Below are 17,813 nucleotides of genomic sequence, written 5' to 3'. Positions count from 1 at the left end.
TCTCCTAAACAACCTCGAAGACTTGCAGCGGCCCCCAACTCCCTCTGGTGCGTGTCCCTCTATTCGTCGACTTCTGGTGGATTTCTCCTGGGGCTCGGTGAATTTTCGGGGTATTTATAGTCTAGAGAGCGTGTGACAAAAATTGAAAGGCGAGGGGTGAAGGAAAACACTGGAAGAGTCCAGGCTGATCGGCTTGGGCCTTCCTTTTGCCCTCTCACGTCATGCTTCATTTCCAAGTCTTCTTAGATGCTCAGGAGTCTTATTTTCACTTGCATGTGGGCCTATCACGTCGGTAGCTTCGGGATGAGATTGATCTTCAATAACTTTCCAAATCTCCGCTTGATCCTCTTTGATTCCTCTTTAATCCCGAAGTGATCCATATCATATCTTCACAAACTTAGCCCTTAAGTAATTTTGGAGGAGTGCTTGCAAAAATGAGCGTCGGAGGAGGTCAGAAGACCCCTAGTCGATCGGCTTGGGCTCTTTCTGAGGCTGCTGGCCTTCATCTTTGACAGGTTCGTTGCTCGTTCGAAGCTTTATCCAAAACTATAATTTTAGGTCCAATTTCCTGAAAAATAGAATGTCCTCCAAAATACAATGCATATGCAAAAACGAGATTATTTCAGATGCCAAGTGACGGATTAGTATAAGAATATGTATGAAAACACCACTTAAATGACACTAAAAGTGTGTCAATAACGAGCGTCAACAGCGGAGCGTCACGTGAAAGCTCTCCCCGCCGGGCGGCGACCGTGGTATAGGTGGGCGAGCGGCGTGCTCTCAGCTTGGGGTGCTGGTTTGGAGGCTGTGCGCAGGTTGAAGACTACGCCACCACCGTCAGGGCTTGTCGTCACCACCGCCATGCACAGGTGGAGTAGGAAAAGGAAGCACCAGAAGTCACTGTAATCACTTCGATTGGGCCGCACGCGCCTTCATCGCGTGGAATGACCAATTTTTGCGTTCCACGTGATGCAGGCTGAGAGGTCACCACCGCCATGCACGTGACGGACCCCGTCCAGCCTACCAATCATGGCTACCTGCACTATCTGGACCTGGCCCAAAGGTGATGCAGGCTGCCAAACACGCCCTTATTGTATGATGTGGGTGCAAAACAACAAAAATGGATACGTTTCATGTGCAAATTTTGCGAAGCGCGTAAAAACTTCAAGTGCATTATGCTGACGATGGTTTTTTTTCCGCTCTTTTCCAAACATAGGATGTTTTGTTCATATTCCAAAGGTCTACAAGATTAGTGGATAAACTTACACTAGTGGAACATATAGTGGTGAAACATTTGATCAAATATATGAATGCATTTCTATACATATGAATCGTGCAAGTAATGGATTCATGTTTTCCGACATTTCTAGTGCTGGCCTGCGGTTGATTCGCTGTGCTTGGTCGTAAAATCTAGTTTCTGAGTTCCCTAACTTTGCAATTACAGGCTTACAGTTCTACAAAGAACACTGTTTTTTATTGTGCCACCAAGCGAGGCTTATGGCCGCCGCGTTATCATGGGTCATGTCTAAACTGAACAAACTTCCAATAAACCCAAGCGAACCCAAACGGCCGAACAGACACTCACTCCTGCGATCCTGCGACTTGCGGTACTGCCGCACTGAGCCCCTGATATAACGCACAGCACCCATCTGGCCGTCTGCTCCCCGAGATCGGCGAATTCCTCTCTCCCCCCTCGCACAAGCCATGGCGAAGCCGCAGCTCCTTCTCTGCCTTCTAGTCGCCGCCGCCGCGCTGCTACTCGTCGGTGAGTAGACCCCCGCCCCGGCCTCGAATTTGCGGGGGACGCGCCCCCACGCAGCGACCTCTGACCCGATCCGATCTGACTCTTGTGTCTCGCAGCCGTGGCCAAGAAATCCGGGGACGTGACGGAGCTCCAGATCGGCGTCAAGGTACCCGCTCTTATTTTCCCGACTAGGACTATTTTGCGGATGCCCGCTGCGTGCATGAATTGTGATGTTTCGTTTCTCGCCCTTCTTGTCAGATTGTCGGAGTAGTTAGGTAGTATGGATATGTTGTTTTTATCAGATTGGAGATCCAACTTAGGGGGAATAGGTTTGATCCCTGGCTTAGTGTTTGGAACAGATTGACAATTGTGGAAACGAGTTCTCATGGGAGGGATGTCCTGAGATATTATTGGCAAAAGCAAGCTGTGCAGGGGAATTGAGTCATTGTGGTGGGATTGACTGGGCCATTGAGCAGAAGATACCATGGTTTGGTCGGTGTAAATATCATGTGTTTTTCTGAGGATGCATAAACATTGTGATTTGGAGAAACACAGAGAGTTCTCTAAGGGAACTTGAAATTTTGTTGTTTTTACAGAGCAACAAGTTACGGTACTATTCTGGTTCATCATTCAACAAATCGATTTACTAATGCATAGTTCAAGTTTCCTTTTGTTTTGCATTTTGGTAATCTATTCGATGGAAATCATAAACTGAGTTGGAACTTAACCAACTGGATTTCGCAACAAATCAACATGAACTGTTTTAAAAACTCCTTTTCAATTTTGTAGCAGCCAACGTATCAAGTTTTCATACAACTGATTACTCCAAATTGTTATGCTGTGAGAAATCACTTCTGCCTTTCCCTCTCAGAAACAGAATATCTTGTTGGACATGCAGAAGTGGATTTATCAGTTCTTATTAAAACCATAAACCATGTTGTAAAGAATAGCCATGGAGTGTAAATAATAGCATAGGCTACCTTCATTGCACCTGTTAATTTCCTCATATTCTTATATTTGTGTTATGCCTGTATTAAAAATTGCAGTTCAAGCCAGAGACCTGCAGCATTCAAGCTCACAAAGGTGACAGGGTTAAAGTTCACTACCGTGTAAGTCTAGTGTTCTATCTTCTCATCTGTTTGCTTTTGTTACAACTTACAATAGACCATCAATGACAGTTGTCCTACATATCACTAGCTTAATGCTTTCATTGAATAATTGTGGCACCTATATTCCCACCCTGCATTAAGCTGCATGTGTTAACCTTCCTCGCTCCTTTTGTGCTGGTAACTCTCGGATTTTTGTGATTTGGCTCACTGTTGCAGTGGTTAAGTTAGGTGACTACCTGACTAGTTCAGCCTCGCAGTGCCTTCCTTAATTTTTGCCTTTCACTGTTGCAAACTTGATGTATTCCCATTATCTGTTAATGGAAACGGGGTAGAGCCTCATCTTGAAAAAAAAACTGTCTTAACCTTTAGCATCTGCCACCAGGCCACCAGTATTCTTTTTCCCAGTTCCAGCTTATAATTATTTGCTTTTTTGTTTGGGTAGAGAAAATAGGGCGTACACAATAGAGCATTATAATCTATTTAAGAATGGCATTACCATTTATTTATTATAACCTTTAAGCCGAACTGTTTACTCAACCGACCCATTTTGCTTAAAGAAGTTTTAAGGCAGTACTGGACAGCACTTATTGCGTACAACAATTATCTTAATTACCTCTTGAGTCATGCTCACTTGTTTTGTATCATTGTTCTACCAGGGAAAACTTACTGATGGGACAGTTTTTGATTCTAGCTATGAAAGGGGTGACCCAATTGAATTTGAGTTGGGCTCTGGTCAAGTGATCAAAGGTAATTAAATTGGCACTGGACCAATTGTTTACTGTCTGTTTGGCTTGTGCTCTAGTTCTAATGTCCTACGTCTGAATTCCTGTACTACTCTGTAGGATGGGATCAGGGTCTCCTGGGAATGTGCGTTGGTGAGAAGCGGAAGCTGAAGATCCCTTCAAAGCTTGGCTATGGGCCTCAAGGATCACCGCCAACTATTCCTGGTATGCTACTTTCTGCTTGTCTTTTGAGTCCACAGCTGCCTTAGAATCATATTAGTAACTTCTAAGAGGAATTCTGAATGGTGATTAGCACATTGTTCAGCATGGTGACTGGATGTGTCTGTTAACATCCCCATTACATTATCAACACAATCATCTGAATGGATACCTTCAATTTTCTTGCATTGTAGTCAGGCCCAGGTTTACTGCAGATGTGTGATCTGAGCTATTTATCTATCTCCACGCAGGTGGAGCAACTCTCATATTTGACACGGAGCTTGTTGCTGTCAACGGGGAGCCAGCCAGCAAATCTGATGACAGTGAGCTTTAGATAGCCAGGAGAGTAGGATCGGCTTCCAGAACAAGTGATTATCAAATCGAATAGATGAATGCATAAACCATTTTACCCAGAGCTCGGCAAAATGTAATGCATACCGAGATCCCTTAGACAGACGAAACATTTGTTCCCTGTGACTTAATTTCGCTTGCTATCCCATAAGAACAATCTAGTCGTCCTGGAGCAAACTCCTTATCTGTTATGACCTGTTTGGAAAATCGAAAAGGATCCTCTTTTTCTTTACAATCATCTGGGTTTATGTTTCAGGCTTCATTTTGATCGAAAGATTCAGACGTGAACTATTACGAACGATTCATTACAATTTGAACGAATTGATATAGAAATCCATTTTCCACTGCTCGAGAAGTGGAGATTTTTTGCGATCCATGCCAAGGTCAAAGCAGAGCTTAATATAATCGAAGTTAATCATTAAAAAACCATACTTTGAACAAACAGGACATACTGTGCTGATATCGCACACAATGTGTCCACAGAGAGGCGCAAGGAGATCGTGGTTTCTGAACTGCCGTCACCTCTACTCCGATCCTGGACAAATGTCTGTGTGTTTACTAGCATGTAGAATGAGCCTATGCTACTTGCTATGATGAACTAGAATTGGTGCTCAAATGCTGAACCCAGTAGTCTTTCAATTATGTAGCTGTCTGATCCTCGTATTACAAGGTCCATGATATGATGCTGAATATGCTGGGAGTTGTGGTGGACTGGTGGTGCCTTCACGCTTTGCGGCCAAGAAAATACGGATCATTTTCAACAGAGAAAAGTGTTGTATCGTATAAAACGCTAGACTAGGCCATGGAGTAGTCTGCAAAGAACAGTAACCTCCCCTCGAATCACGTGTTGGCGAAGTTGCACTCTGCTTCAGCAGCAGCCCAAACCCGTGAATTGCTTGCAGGCTTTAGCTTAACCTCGATCTCGCCAACACCTTGACGTACTAGCGTGAGTGCAATAACCGAAGAGGTCAATATTTGCAAGCTTCTAGCGTCAGTTGCCAACTCCTTGCTTGTCAGAGACGGCTGCATGATTTCAGAGAGGGACATGACTGGTGACTGTTCCATGCAGTACATAGAACTGTTTGCAATTGGAAATGTGAGGTAGTCATCTCGCGTGAGCTCCACCAAACCGAACAGACCTCAGTGCTGTTAGCTCAGATCCAACAACCACCGAGCCAACGACAATGGTAAAGCTCAATCTGACCAGATATGAAAGGAAAAACAGAAGGACGCGGCCTAGTCTTCTTGTTTAGTTGCCCAAAATTTGAAGATGCAAAATCACTGTTGTAGCACTGTAGCACACTGTAGCGTTTCGTTTGTATTTGTGAATTATTGTCCAAATATTGACTAATTAGGCTCAAAAGATTCATCTCGCAAAGTACAACAAAACTGTGTAATTAGTTTTTGATTTTGTCTACATTTAGTACTCCATACATGTACCGCAAGTTTGATGTGATGGAGAATCTTTTTTGCATAGTGTCAAAGTTGGAAGTTTGGGAACTAAACAGGGCCTAGATGTTCAAAACAATCTTCGTACAAATTAAAGAAAAGTCACCAATGATTGCTGGTCGGGTAATAGCCTAGTACCAGTTTACCGTGCAGCTGATGCAACACTGAGAGCAATTTGTGAAGCTTTTACAAAGATTTCGATTAAACAAGTACATGATTTGATCTTGTACGAAAAAGATCCCACAAAAGGACACCTAACCGGCTAGGTTAACTCAGGGTACTATATTCCTGTTTCCCTATTCCCTAGCTGAGCGACCTGTTCTTTGGTAGCAGCAGGTTCACGGTGCAAAAAGCCAGCACCTGTGCGGCTGTGATGTGCCATCCAGTAACGATAAACTATTTCCCCGGCGAGCAATCATAGAGCATCAGCCTGTCACTAATTGTTTGTTATAGCAGTTGTGTCAAGATACGGTGCATGTGGTTGTTGCATCGCAGCGTAACCGAGGTTCGTATCTGGGTAGAGTAAGGTGGATGCAAATTTTATCTCATAATGAAATGCGAAAGAGAGATGCAATTAAGCGGACATGCTGCCACAAAACCCTCTTCCCCTTGCAGGTTGCAACAGAACAAGGTTAGCCGCATCTCTGTTAGCCCACTCTTCTCCCCTGTCCGTTCACTTGGACGCCCGAGGTCTCTTCACGGCATGGATCGGAGGGTGAGAGTGAGAGGGAGTCACCTACAGAGGAGTATGGGGAGCCATTCCGGTCCGGAGAATTCCATGCTTTGCAAACATATACAAGTATAACATATATATGCACCCGGTGGCCCTAGGCCATACAAATCACGCGAAACCCGAATAAACAAGGCTTATTGACGATCGCGGCCTCATTTGTTTTTCTTGTGTTCATGGCTTGTGCGTACGCACACACCGCACGCATCCGCCCAAGTCCCAAGGTGGCAATCGCCAACTCCGGCTTCGCCTTCTTGTTATTCAACTCATGTATTCCCCTGCTGCTCTCGGTCAGATTTGGATAGAACTGGTACCCACTTTGGGGCACTAGAGTTCAATTAAAGTTCTTGCATATGATGCCTCCAAATCCAAATTTTACAAAATGACAAATGCACCGCGGGCTTGGCTATACGCACTTGTGGCTAAGCGCAGAGGCCGGTGGACGCTTCATCCTCTAACCTTTCTCTGAAGAAAATGCACCGGTTGCTGCGGACACCTATAAGGGTGCGCTAACCTTATCCGAAACAGATTTTTATGGGGTGTTGAGCAGGAGTTTCCCGGTTGCTGCGGTAGGCTGCTCTCGCATCGGAATTCAGAAGCAGAAAAGGGATGGATCTGACCACGCCTCGCCTAATTGCTTCGCTCAGTTTAGCAGGCCGGGTGCAAAAGCGCTACGGAATCCAGCTGCCTAAAATCAATATGCCTTTACTTCCCTGCTCCAAATAGCAAGCGCCCTTTAATCTGTTTGCCCCCCCGCGCCTTTATTGGCTCTGTTCTGCGGGAGGTGAGGCGATCGGGCATCAGTTCCACGGGCACCATCGATCGATCGTGCGTGTGCCGATGGCTTCCAAGGCTCCTGCTCGCGGAAGGAGCACGTGGCCGCGGCGTCTAAAACCGTGTTGATATTCATTATTATGAAATATATTTTTATAACATACTTAATCAGTGTCATTGTAAACTTGATCAATCTTATAAGATTTTAGAATAAACCTAAGAGGATACTCTTTACAGGACGGGGATGGAGGGAGTAAGTTCGTATTTCTGATTGGAGGGGCTAGCAAGGTTAATAGCTCCGTCAGCGTCATGGATCCGGATTATCGGGCCGGGAGAGAGTTCCATAAACGGGGAAGAGCACAATTGCAATCATAAGATAAGATAAGGTTCCCTTTATTTGCCTTCAAATAATGCAGTATGTTTTCAGAACTCGTACAGCATGTGCGCATCAATCAATATATTACGAGCAAGAGAACAGGCACACCGACTAAAATTTCTAAACTTTGATCATAATCTATCATAACAATACACATTTTATTATATTTGGAATATCAGATTTTCATACAAACTTTAGTCAAAACGACACCATAGCATACTAGTCTACTAGATATCCTAAGCGACTTGCTTCATATTTTTAGATCAAATGCACTCGTATTAAGCTTGACTAGCTTGAGGTCACAAACTACACCCTAGAGAGTGGCAATTCTTTAAAATTCTTTCACGGTCCGGGTGCAGGCTGTCAACACGCTGGAGGGCACAGGGGCACAAACGTCTTCTCCACGGCCAGAAATCCCGGAGCGCTGCCCCCCAATGGTGGGCGAGCAGAAGCCGTTATTTCCTCGGGGTGCCTGCCCCGTTCCGTTCCGTTTTGACCGCCCCTACGCGGATTCAGTGCTGTCGCTTCTCGAATGCGCGCCGTAATCTATTAGGAATCACATATTCAAAGGCTAAAATGAACTGCAGCCTAAAATCATATCCATCGCTCTCCCGCACGTTGCACCCCTCCACGCGCCACGCTGCTCTCCCGCGGACTCACGCGCTGCGGCGTCCTCTGCGCCTCCAAGGAGAGGGCGTGTGCCACTCTCTACACCTCGTCGCCGTTAGAGAGGAGGTTCCTGTCAGGTTGTCATGGAGGAGAGGAATGCGGTCACCGACAGGACGTCATTGTCAGGTGCACCTAAGCATGTGCACAAGACAACTAATTCACTTCACATCTGTATCAATCTGAGATCCCGTGACTATGAAAGGTTAATTTGCTCAATTTCATGGTAGGAAAATCATATGCTCTAGTTGATTTTTGGGTCATATTTATGGAACTGTCAGTGTTGTGGAAGACAATAGCAGAATTTGAGAAGGGAACACCTCAGGTTGATTTAAGATTCAGAAATCCAGATGATGCTTGGAAGTTTTAGGTTGCATACGGGGTTGTAGAGGCTTTGATGTGAGGAAAAGGTATGCAAATATAAGTAGCTATGATGCAAGGTAACTTCATATAGATTTGTTTGTTTCAATGAGGGTCATCGAAGAAAAGGGAAAACAAATAATGTGACCAAGTATTTTAAGCTGAAACAAGAACAGCTTGGTAAACGTAGTAAGCCAACTAAATCTGAACCAAAGATATGTTCTTCTATGTGTTGTTGCCATTCATAGCTAATTAGTGATACTTTTGTTAGCAGAAACGAAAGCAAGATGATGGTGTACAACCTCCAAAGGAAGTGGAGAATGATGGCAGCAACAAAGGAGCAATCATGGACATTGAAGAGTACAATGTTATTGGCAATTTCACCCAACTCGTGACAGCTCCAATTTATGATGATGCTAGTATGTGCAAGTTGGTTAGGTAGTATTTTGGACTAGATAGGACTTACTATAGTATTTTATGGAGTAACTATAGCATTTTGTGACCTTGTAAGTACTATAATATCAATTTGAGAGACTCAAAGTGCCATGTATTGGTGTTGTACTATAAATGTCACTTTTAGTGATTCAAAATGCAAGCTTTGTTTTATGTCATAATTTTCTCATACAATGTCACTATTGTTTGCTATTTTGTGTGCTAAGTAAATGAGTCAGATTGTCAAAGTGTCTTAAAAATGCTAAAGGTAGGAGGCGTACCTCCGGCGACCGCAGCCGCAGTAGAACCCGGCGGTAACCCACCGCCGCAAGCATCCCACCGCGCCGCGCGACGCGACGGACGTGGCGTCCCAGCCCAACCCAACCGCAGCGGCAGCAGCCAGCCAGCCAGCAACCACCGCTCTATTAAATCCATCCCCGCACCTACCGGTTCCAAGGCCCTCAGCCTCTGCTTCGCTTTCCCCCAAATCCGCCGCGGACTCGAGAGCGAGGAGAAGAGACGACCCGGGACTACCTCGCGCCACCCCCGCTTTGCTTCCTGCGCAATTCTTGGCGGCGTGCCGCGCCTTTCTTCCTTTTCTTTCTTTCCAATGGACAGCGACTACGTTGCCAGCCTGCTCATGGGCCACTCCGCCGCCCCGGGGCTCGACTTCACCGCCGCGCTGGACGGCGGGTTCCTCGACGCGCTCTGCGGCGGCGGCGGCGGCGCTGGCCTGTTCGGGCTGCCCGGGGTCGCGGCGGGGGCCGGCGGCGGCGGGTCCCCGGAGGGGTCCTCGGTGTCGGACCCGGCGTGGGCGCGCGCCAGGGACGGCGGCAATGCCAGGAAGCGGAAGACGCCGCCAGCCGGTGCCACCAGCGGGAAGGAGGCCTGCTTGGGCAAGGTGCGGGAAACGACCAGCGCTGAGTGGATTCTTCTGCCACGGACTTGTTTGGTTTTAGCTTTCTAGTTTGTCGGATGCGTTGGTCTCATTCTGAATTTTGGTTTGCAGGCTGGGGAGGCCAAGGGGCCGGACGGGAAGAAGTGCAGGGTGGGCGCCGGCGGGAGCCCGGTGAAGCCGAAGGTGGAGGAGGCGACGGCGAGCGACGGCTCGGTCGAAGACAAAGGTCAGAAAAAGGGCAAGGGGAAGAGCTCCAAGCCGCCGGTCGAGCCGCCCAAGGACTACGTCCATGTCCGGGCGCGGCGAGGGCAGGCGACCGACAGCCACAGCCTCGCAGAGAGGGTAAGACACTGCAGTTCCACTTGGTTCCTACCGTCTGAGTGGGATTGCAAAGGGGAATTCTTGTGTTTGGGCCGAATTCACAATAGCTCACTGTTCTTGGTGTCTTGATAGGTTAGAAGAGAGAAGATTAGCCAGAGGATGAAATTTCTTCAGGACCTCGTGCCAGGATGCAACAAGGTATGATCATAGGTTTCTAGGACAGTAAACTGTTCCCCACCAGTGTCAGTTGGTACCCATAATTGGGCTAATCTGAGGGAATTCCCTATTTTAGGTGGTTGGCAAGGCACTGATGCTTGATGAGATCATAAACTATGTGCAATCACTTCAGCAGCAAGTTGAGGTGAGGATGCCACTCACATAGTTATATTTGATTGCGGCACGCAGTTGGAGCTCGAAATTCTAATCCTTTTTCGCTGCTTACAATTTCAGTTCCTGTCCATGAAACTCGCTACTGTTAATCCGCAACTTGACTTCAGCAACCTGTCTACACTCCTGCACAAAGACGTGAGCCTCTAAATTATCTCATTTCTGATGCTCCGGATCTATGAAACAATCTGGCCTAACATGTTATTTCCTCGGTTAATTCAGATGTACCAATCATGTGGCCCTTCCGTGAATTCGGTCTTTCCATTGGAAAGTGCTGGTGCAGCTTTTCCATTTTGCGAGCAAGCAGATCTTTTCCAGTCCTTTGGCTCGGGTGCTATGGAGGATCAGTGCTCTCTAAGTCTGTTAGACACGGCTCTACCCCACACAACGAACCAAACGTTTGCTTTTCAAAAGCAGGTGATTGTTGCCTGAGGAATCAGCAATCTACATGACTACTGGCAATTAATATGAATCTTATCATAATACTGTTGTCCCTGATTTTATTTTCCAGCAAAGGGACTTCTGGGAGGATGGCCTACCGAACACTTTGCCTATCGTGAGTGAGCAAAGCCAGGAGAATGGGGTTTCAGCACCGGATTTTGATGGTATGCAAATTGTGCATAAATGATTGGTGATCAATTGAATTGCATACTTTGGCGATAATCCTTTGACTAATAACTGGATATGCTGATGCAGGTCAGTTACAAGCTGATCAGACAAAGATTGAGTTCTAGTCCCTGGTGATCCCCAAGGCTGATGTTTTTGTATATAGGGAGTATCAAGACCTGTGGCAAATGAAGCTCTCCTAAGCTGACCGTCATTATAGTTTAGGCCTGTGAACTGATTCATTCCATGGTATGCTGGATGTACGGCAACTTGATTCTTCTCATAGGGATCATATGATCTCGCAAGATTAAAGTAGATTATGTAATAGATATGGTGCAAATATTACATGCGCCATCTTCTAAAGCCTCTACTAATATGTAAGAACTCTGGCTGGTATTAGAAGAATACCTTGTACTGTCGCGTTTTATTTAAGATGAAAAATCAACCTATGAGATGTTTCTCCTCGGCATTTTACAAAGTTTATTATGCTCCATACCTCCATCATCTTGTTGCTGCAACTTGCAACCGAGTTTGCTATATGTGTATCCAGAGTTCTTCATTGTGAAACTGCTCTTCTAACTCATCAGACTGATCCAATCCGTTCAACTTATGAGGCGTATATCCTGTAAGCCTGCAGCTGTTAAAAAGGAAAACAAGAAACCGATAGTACAAAAGTTGTTGGAGAAATCAGAAATGAGCAGGCAATGAGGACCAGACCAAGTTGACGTTTTTTACCTGGCCGACGCATTTCCCTCTCAAACAGCTCGCGATCGCAGCTCGTCGTCTACTAGGGTAAAAATCGCGAGTGGCTCCTGCCTGTTGCCAACCCGTCGTTTACGAAGGAACAAGCGGGCGTCGTTGTCCCCCAATTTCGGTAGGTTAGCCATCGCTTTTTTTTTTCTCGGCTCCTGCTGGATCTCATTTCGTGGTATTCGGCTGTGCTCCCAAGTCCCATCCATCCACGCCGCAACCGAATCCTGCCCGCTTTTGACAAAGCGCCGCTGCTCCGTCGTCCATCTTGGTTCAGGCGCACAGCAGAAATTTTAGCAACACTCACTGCTCTGCACAGCTCATACCAGAAGAGGCAATTCAGGAAGCTTCACAATCAGTCACTCAGGCCTGCGAAACAAACCACCGCGTGCGTTTCTAGATGCAGAGGCTAAGATATTTCTATGTCATTACCCAGAGGGAAAAAATCCTTCAAAATGAGGAACATAAATGTGCTTGTTTTTTTTTAATGAAACAGGAGGCGCAAACAACTACTGACCATATATGATTGTATATTTGTTAAATGAAAACTTTAAAGGCTTAAAATTAGAGAAAGAAAGTCATATCTCAGTAAACCTGTCTAGCACTCTAGCCACTCCCCACTCAGTCATTTGCGGCACAAATAATGAATAATCATTGCAAACCCGTGCATGAAGGTTTCTTTACAAACTTGCAAAGTTAGTGCCCTTGACTTGAATATATAGTTGTCTGAAGTAAAAATCCAATTTCTCTAGCTCATCAAGATGATGATATCTATAAAGAAGGAACCTGCAGGTTTAATTCGAAGGTCCCTAAAATTTGGAGAGGTTCCATAATAATCTGACTGTGGAGGTGAAGCAAGTTCCAACAGTCACTAGCAACATTACAAGGCGCTTGATGAATAGTAGTAGTAGCCATTGCTCCTAATATGAAATATAACTCCACTGATCATTTCCTTCCACCACTGGGATATTGCTGACAATGGCTCCTAAGCTCTGAAACCGAACGCAAGTAAAGCCTGAGCTGATAGTGGCAGATGGAAGAGCCCGCGGAGATGATTTTGGAGAACAAAACACATGTCATTTGGTTAGTGAAGACCTCTGAAGTAATACCGAGATCAAACACGAAGCATTTCTCCAGTATAGTAATGCAAATGCCACACCAAAGTCTTGTACTGTCGGCATCAGGATCCGGGGGCCGCCGCTGCCTCCCTATTCTCGTGCCAGATTTCTCTACGGGGTATCTTAAGAAACACGACGTATTCTCCGCAAGTAGGTTCCGTGTAGCGCTCGGCCCCGGTTCTTGCTCCCTGGCGAATAGCCGTCTCCGAGCGTACAGAGATCGCGCAGGCTTTGTCCTCTCCTCTCCCACACCACCAGAGAGCCAGTGGACGACGACAGACTGCCTCTGCCTGTGGAAAGAGAACTGACGGCTGAAAAGGAGTACAGCTCACGAGAAGATCGTATACGTGAAACGGATTAGTACTGGCGAACAGTGTTTCGAAGACTTTGGAAAAGCAGGTGATGCCCCTTTCTTGCAAGAATGACTTGCCTTGATGCTTCGGCGCGCCACGTATCGTACTTGGACGCTACCTGTAAATTGAATAGGAAAACAACGACAACTTGCAGCAGTTAAGTAAACTGAATTTTTGCATAAGCATTTCGTCAAAAAAAAAAGGAGAAAAGTTGCGTTAAACATAGTTTACTAAAGGTTTGTTGTTTATCCGGCCAAATTTCTTCTTCAAAGGACACTGAATTTTAGTCCAATGTATACACCACTGAAGTGGTGTTCTCGTTGTTTCTGTAATTGGCATTATCTAAATTTCTAAAAAAAAATGTATAATCATGTATACTGCTGAAGATATCGTGTGGTCACATAATCAGCCCAACAGTGGAGTATACCCTATCGTATGAAAACAAAATTATTGTGCAAACAGAGTAAACTGATACTTGCATAACTGCAATCTTGTTTCAAATTGGGTCAGTTTTGTTCCTCCAATAAAATGAAGCTCACTAAATTAGTACTACAACGCACTATATACTGAAGTCGAGTTCTTGTCGTTTCTGTAATTTGACATCATTTCCAAATATCTAGAAATGTGAAATTAGTAGTACTACTATTGTAGCTATCGTGGTCACATGATTAGTCCAAATTAAACTTGGGCACTGTTGGAGCTCTTGTCGTTTCTCTAATCGACGTTGTCATCCCTGTTCCCCAGGCCTGGATACAGCAAGGCTTACACCATTTGCCATCTACCTGTCTGCATCCCGCCCTATTCGGCGACCTCGACCTGCCCAGCTGTCGTAGGGTTTGCAGCGCACGCTGCGTAACTGTTCGTGCCGGTAATGCTGCTCTCCTTCGCCCTCCGTCGCATTCGGGTGGTCACGGTAGTGACAGCGCCGTCCCCGCAGTAACCGGCGGCACGGCCTCGCGGGGGGGCGAGAGGCAGGCAGGCTGCCATGGGCGTCGCCGTCGGCGGCCGATCCGGTCATGATGCCAACGGCGCGTTCCCCGCGGCTCGTTGCTAATTGGCGCCATGTTGCCGTGCGTGAGGCGGAGAGGCCGCCCGTCATCGTCCACCAGTCACGGCAAACTAACCGGCAACGGTGTGATCGGAGCTCTCGGTTTTTCTCTGTCCCTCCGTCGTCGCCGCTCGTCCGGATCCGGTCGCGATCATCTCGTCTGGTCACCCATGCGTCTTGCCGCTGCAGATGGTGGCGTCCCGTCCCCACGTTCCATGGACGAGAGTTGGAGCTAGCGATCGATCGGCTCCCGGCTGGCGTGCGACGCCAATAGGATCGAAATGATCCATGCAAGGCGGCGGACTGTAGCGGGTTGATGGGCGGCCAGGCCACGAACCGGACCGGACCAACGGGTGGCCCTCGTCCCGATCCGATCGATCCTGTTGAATCCCCGGTTCATCATGACATGATGGCGCCCGCGACACGAGTGAATGCGTGATGGGGATCACCATTTTATTTGTTGCGCCGTCGTCGATCGTATGGTCCTCGCCAACGGTAGGAGAGAACGGAACGGACGAACAGATCGATGGGACGAGGGGACGGAGAAGAAGAGGACTCCCTCAGGCCGACCGAGCTGATGATAAGAGGATAAGAGCCCCGCAATGATGGCAAATCGAATGATTGTTGGCGACGGGCTCGCCAGATTGGCCGGCCGTCCCGATCGGCCCGATCGCCGGGTCTCCGTGACAGGAACTCGCCGCCCCGGCAAGGATGCGGCCCGCGGCGGAGGCGATTGGGGACGGGCGGGCGATTGACCGCGGCGCAGCGCCGCCAGGACCGGCCCGGGCTTATCTTATCCGCGCGAAGCTAACGTCTGGCTCGGTCGTCGCTTCCTCGCGTGGTCCCGCGGCCCTGTGGCTGTCGGCTGCCCGCGGCCGGTTACTCTCGGGCGGCAGATACTCACTGCGACGCCATCGCCGAGCCGTGCGCGTACGCGGCGGCGGCCGGCGAGGTGACCGCGTACTACGATTCGACGGACGGTCGTACTACGGGCAGTACGGCGGCCGGCACAGGGCGCACCACGGACGGCGAGACGCGACGCGAACCACCGCGCGTCGCACGGGCCCGCGTTAGTAGGATGCTCGGAAACGGGCCTTGCCCGCGCTACGATCTGAGCCGTATCTGGGCCTTAGATGAGATCCGCCGTTAGGCCCGTCAAATGAATACCTGGACTGACTCCTCACAGCGCGGCATTTGCCTGGCACAAGTAGCTCGACAGATTTTTTTTTTTGAAACGTAATAGCTCGACAGATTCTTTGACAATATTTGCATAACATCTCCGATAAAAAATAACATTTGCATAACATCTCCGATCAAAAAACATTTGCATTTGATAAAGAAAATGATTGCAGCACAGCTCGATCAAAGGCTCATCATGGACGCTCACGAACAAAATTTATACTCACAAACCTGAAGAATGAGAAAGTCATTTGCCACACTTCATGGATGTCCAGTCAAAACTAGATGTGATTTGCCATCACAAGTTCACTCATAGCAAATATTACGTCCACGGAACAAGTCTAACACGAGCATAAAAATGGTGGAAAAGTATCTCCAATCTCAGTACTGTTCTACGAACAACGCAACTGCAGCTACTGAACATTTCACTCATCCTCCTGGCTGCGGATCCTGGCCAGCCTGTTGGTGACCACAATGTCCAGCTGCGCGGCGCGCTCAACAATCTCCTTACGCTTGCGGGTGGAGACGTTGTGTGCAATCTCAGCGCAGTAGGTCCTGTTTTGCAGGGAGAAAAGGATGTAAGCAAAGAGAGCATTTGAAAGATCAAACAGAAGTAAAGCATATGAACAGAAGATTTGAGGAGTAATATTCATGGGTCACATAAAGTCGGAGACATATATATTAGGGTAACTGGAATGGCATTCTCACTGGCACATTGCTATTATGACGGGAACTGTGCCATATCTGCTAGACTACCCACCCTACTAGGAGGGAACACTGCCATTCTGTTCCGGAGGTAAGCTATGTTGTAGCTTAGCTTTCTGGTATGATTATGAAGTAAAATCGCAGGATGTGTGGCACCATCAAAGAACTTTCAATAGGTACACAGAAAAAAGATTACCTGTTGTGCATCATAAGCAGCTCCAGCTCAGAGACATTGTGAACAACAAACTTCTTGAACTTGTTGGGGAGGTAGTGCCTGGTCTTCTTGTCCGAGCCGTATCCGATGTTGGGCATCAAGGTGCATCCCTTGAACTTCCGCCTGACGCGGGAGTCAATACCCTTGGGCCTGCGCCAGCTTGGCTACAGAAAACAGTATGGGAAAAATTAGCTCTTTCAACTAAACCAAAAGCAATGGCTATGCTAGGTGACGCAAATGTAGAGACTCAATGAACCGGAAATTTGTACATCTTTTTACAGGATATCTTACCCATGCTTGGCGCTAGAGCCGTTACTGCTCAGAAAAATGAAAATAAAACTAGCAGGTTTCAGGCACAGTATAGCATATTTTGGGTTCACCAAGTGGTAAACGTTGTCTGAAGTAATGGGCATTTGCTACACTGGTACAGTATAGTTTTAAGTTATGCTAAGGTACAGAAACATGGCATTACATCAGTGTAAGCTAATAAACTTACACAAACAAAGGGACCTGGTCTCTGTTAACAACTTCTAGATTGCATTAACCAAAGGAGGGCTCCTAAAATGAGGAAAGCTTCCATGGTAATACACTGCTTCAAAAACCAAGTTTACAATTTAGATTGCTAGTGAAAGATTGTAACTGTAACGCAAGCTAACGAACTGGTAGTCTGGTACTAGCAACTTCCATACAAAAATCTGGCCAAGCAATTCAAATTAGAATATACACTTCTAAACAACGTGAACAACATGACCACTCTTCCAGTGGTGAACCTAAAGCAAGCTAGTTCGAAGGCGGCCAGTGGATTAACGAAGGGTGCAGCAGATGCTCGGTGATCAAGCGCTTCGCGCAACAAGGGAATGGGCGCAGCGTGTACCTTGAGGCACTTGTAGCGGTCGAGGTGGGGCCTCTTGAATTGCTTGACCCGCTTCTTCACGATCTTCTGCGTCAGCAGCGGCACCGCCATCTGCAGGAGCACGAGGTCACACGGGCAATTAGACACCAGCTGGGTAACTGCAGCCACGAATCCGGCACGAGAGCGAAGGATTCGAGAGCGCCGTGGTCGGTGCCACGACGAGACGAGGTTGGAGGAGGTACCTTTGCGAACCCTGCGGAGATGCGACGGTGCGAGCGAGAGCGGCGGCGGGCGGCGGGTGTGAGGAGAGGAGAGGGTCTTATTGCTCCGAGAGAACCCTAGGTGTGGTGGGCTCGGACCTTCTGGGCCGCTTCCACCCTAGGCGGCCCTTCCTTCGCGTGATCCGCGACTGATTCTAAGGTGGGCCGTAAGATATTGCGATCCTCCGT

At 47.4% G+C, this 17,813-nt stretch overlaps 3 protein-coding genes across 3 annotated transcripts; 2 read left to right on the top strand and 1 right to left on the bottom strand.

The window, feature by feature from the left end:
* The first annotated feature begins 1,560 nt into the window (after window positions 1–1,560).
* Window positions 1,561–4,380, top strand: LOC117846215 (peptidyl-prolyl cis-trans isomerase FKBP15-1). The gene is made up of 6 exons (XM_034727340.2): window positions 1,561–1,765; window positions 1,861–1,910; window positions 2,791–2,853; window positions 3,510–3,600; window positions 3,696–3,800; window positions 4,046–4,380. Exons 1-6 carry the CDS (start codon window positions 1,705–1,707, stop codon window positions 4,126–4,128), a joined length of 453 nt encoding a protein of 150 aa, XP_034583231.1. The 5' UTR covers window positions 1,561–1,704; the 3' UTR covers window positions 4,129–4,380.
* A 4,991-nt stretch (window positions 4,381–9,371) lies between these two features.
* On the top strand, window positions 9,372–11,613 carry LOC117846529 (transcription factor bHLH77). Its single transcript, XM_034727734.2, has 8 exons — window positions 9,372–9,833; window positions 9,942–10,172; window positions 10,284–10,349; window positions 10,444–10,512; window positions 10,602–10,676; window positions 10,761–10,955; window positions 11,050–11,143; window positions 11,235–11,613. The coding sequence occupies exons 1-8, from the start codon at window positions 9,543–9,545 to the stop codon at window positions 11,270–11,272; spliced, it is 1,059 nt and encodes a 352-aa protein (XP_034583625.1). The 5' UTR covers window positions 9,372–9,542; the 3' UTR covers window positions 11,273–11,613.
* Window positions 11,614–15,791: 4,178 nt separating this feature from the next.
* Window positions 15,792–17,756, bottom strand: LOC117845450 (large ribosomal subunit protein eL32z). Its single transcript, XM_034726498.2, has 4 exons — window positions 17,607–17,756; window positions 17,386–17,475; window positions 16,494–16,675; window positions 15,792–16,147 (listed from the first exon to the last, which is right to left on the bottom strand). Exons 2-4 carry the CDS (start codon window positions 17,473–17,475, stop codon window positions 16,018–16,020), a joined length of 402 nt encoding a protein of 133 aa, XP_034582389.1. The 5' UTR covers window positions 17,607–17,756; the 3' UTR covers window positions 15,792–16,017.
* Between the last annotated feature and the right edge of the window lie 57 nt (window positions 17,757–17,813).

The sequence above is a fragment of the Setaria viridis genome, chromosome 2 (genome assembly GCF_005286985.2).
Source record: "Setaria viridis chromosome 2, Setaria_viridis_v4.0, whole genome shotgun sequence".
Taxonomy (NCBI): Eukaryota; Viridiplantae; Streptophyta; class Magnoliopsida; order Poales; family Poaceae; genus Setaria; species Setaria viridis.
This window is presented reverse-complemented; position numbering and strand designations above follow the sequence as displayed.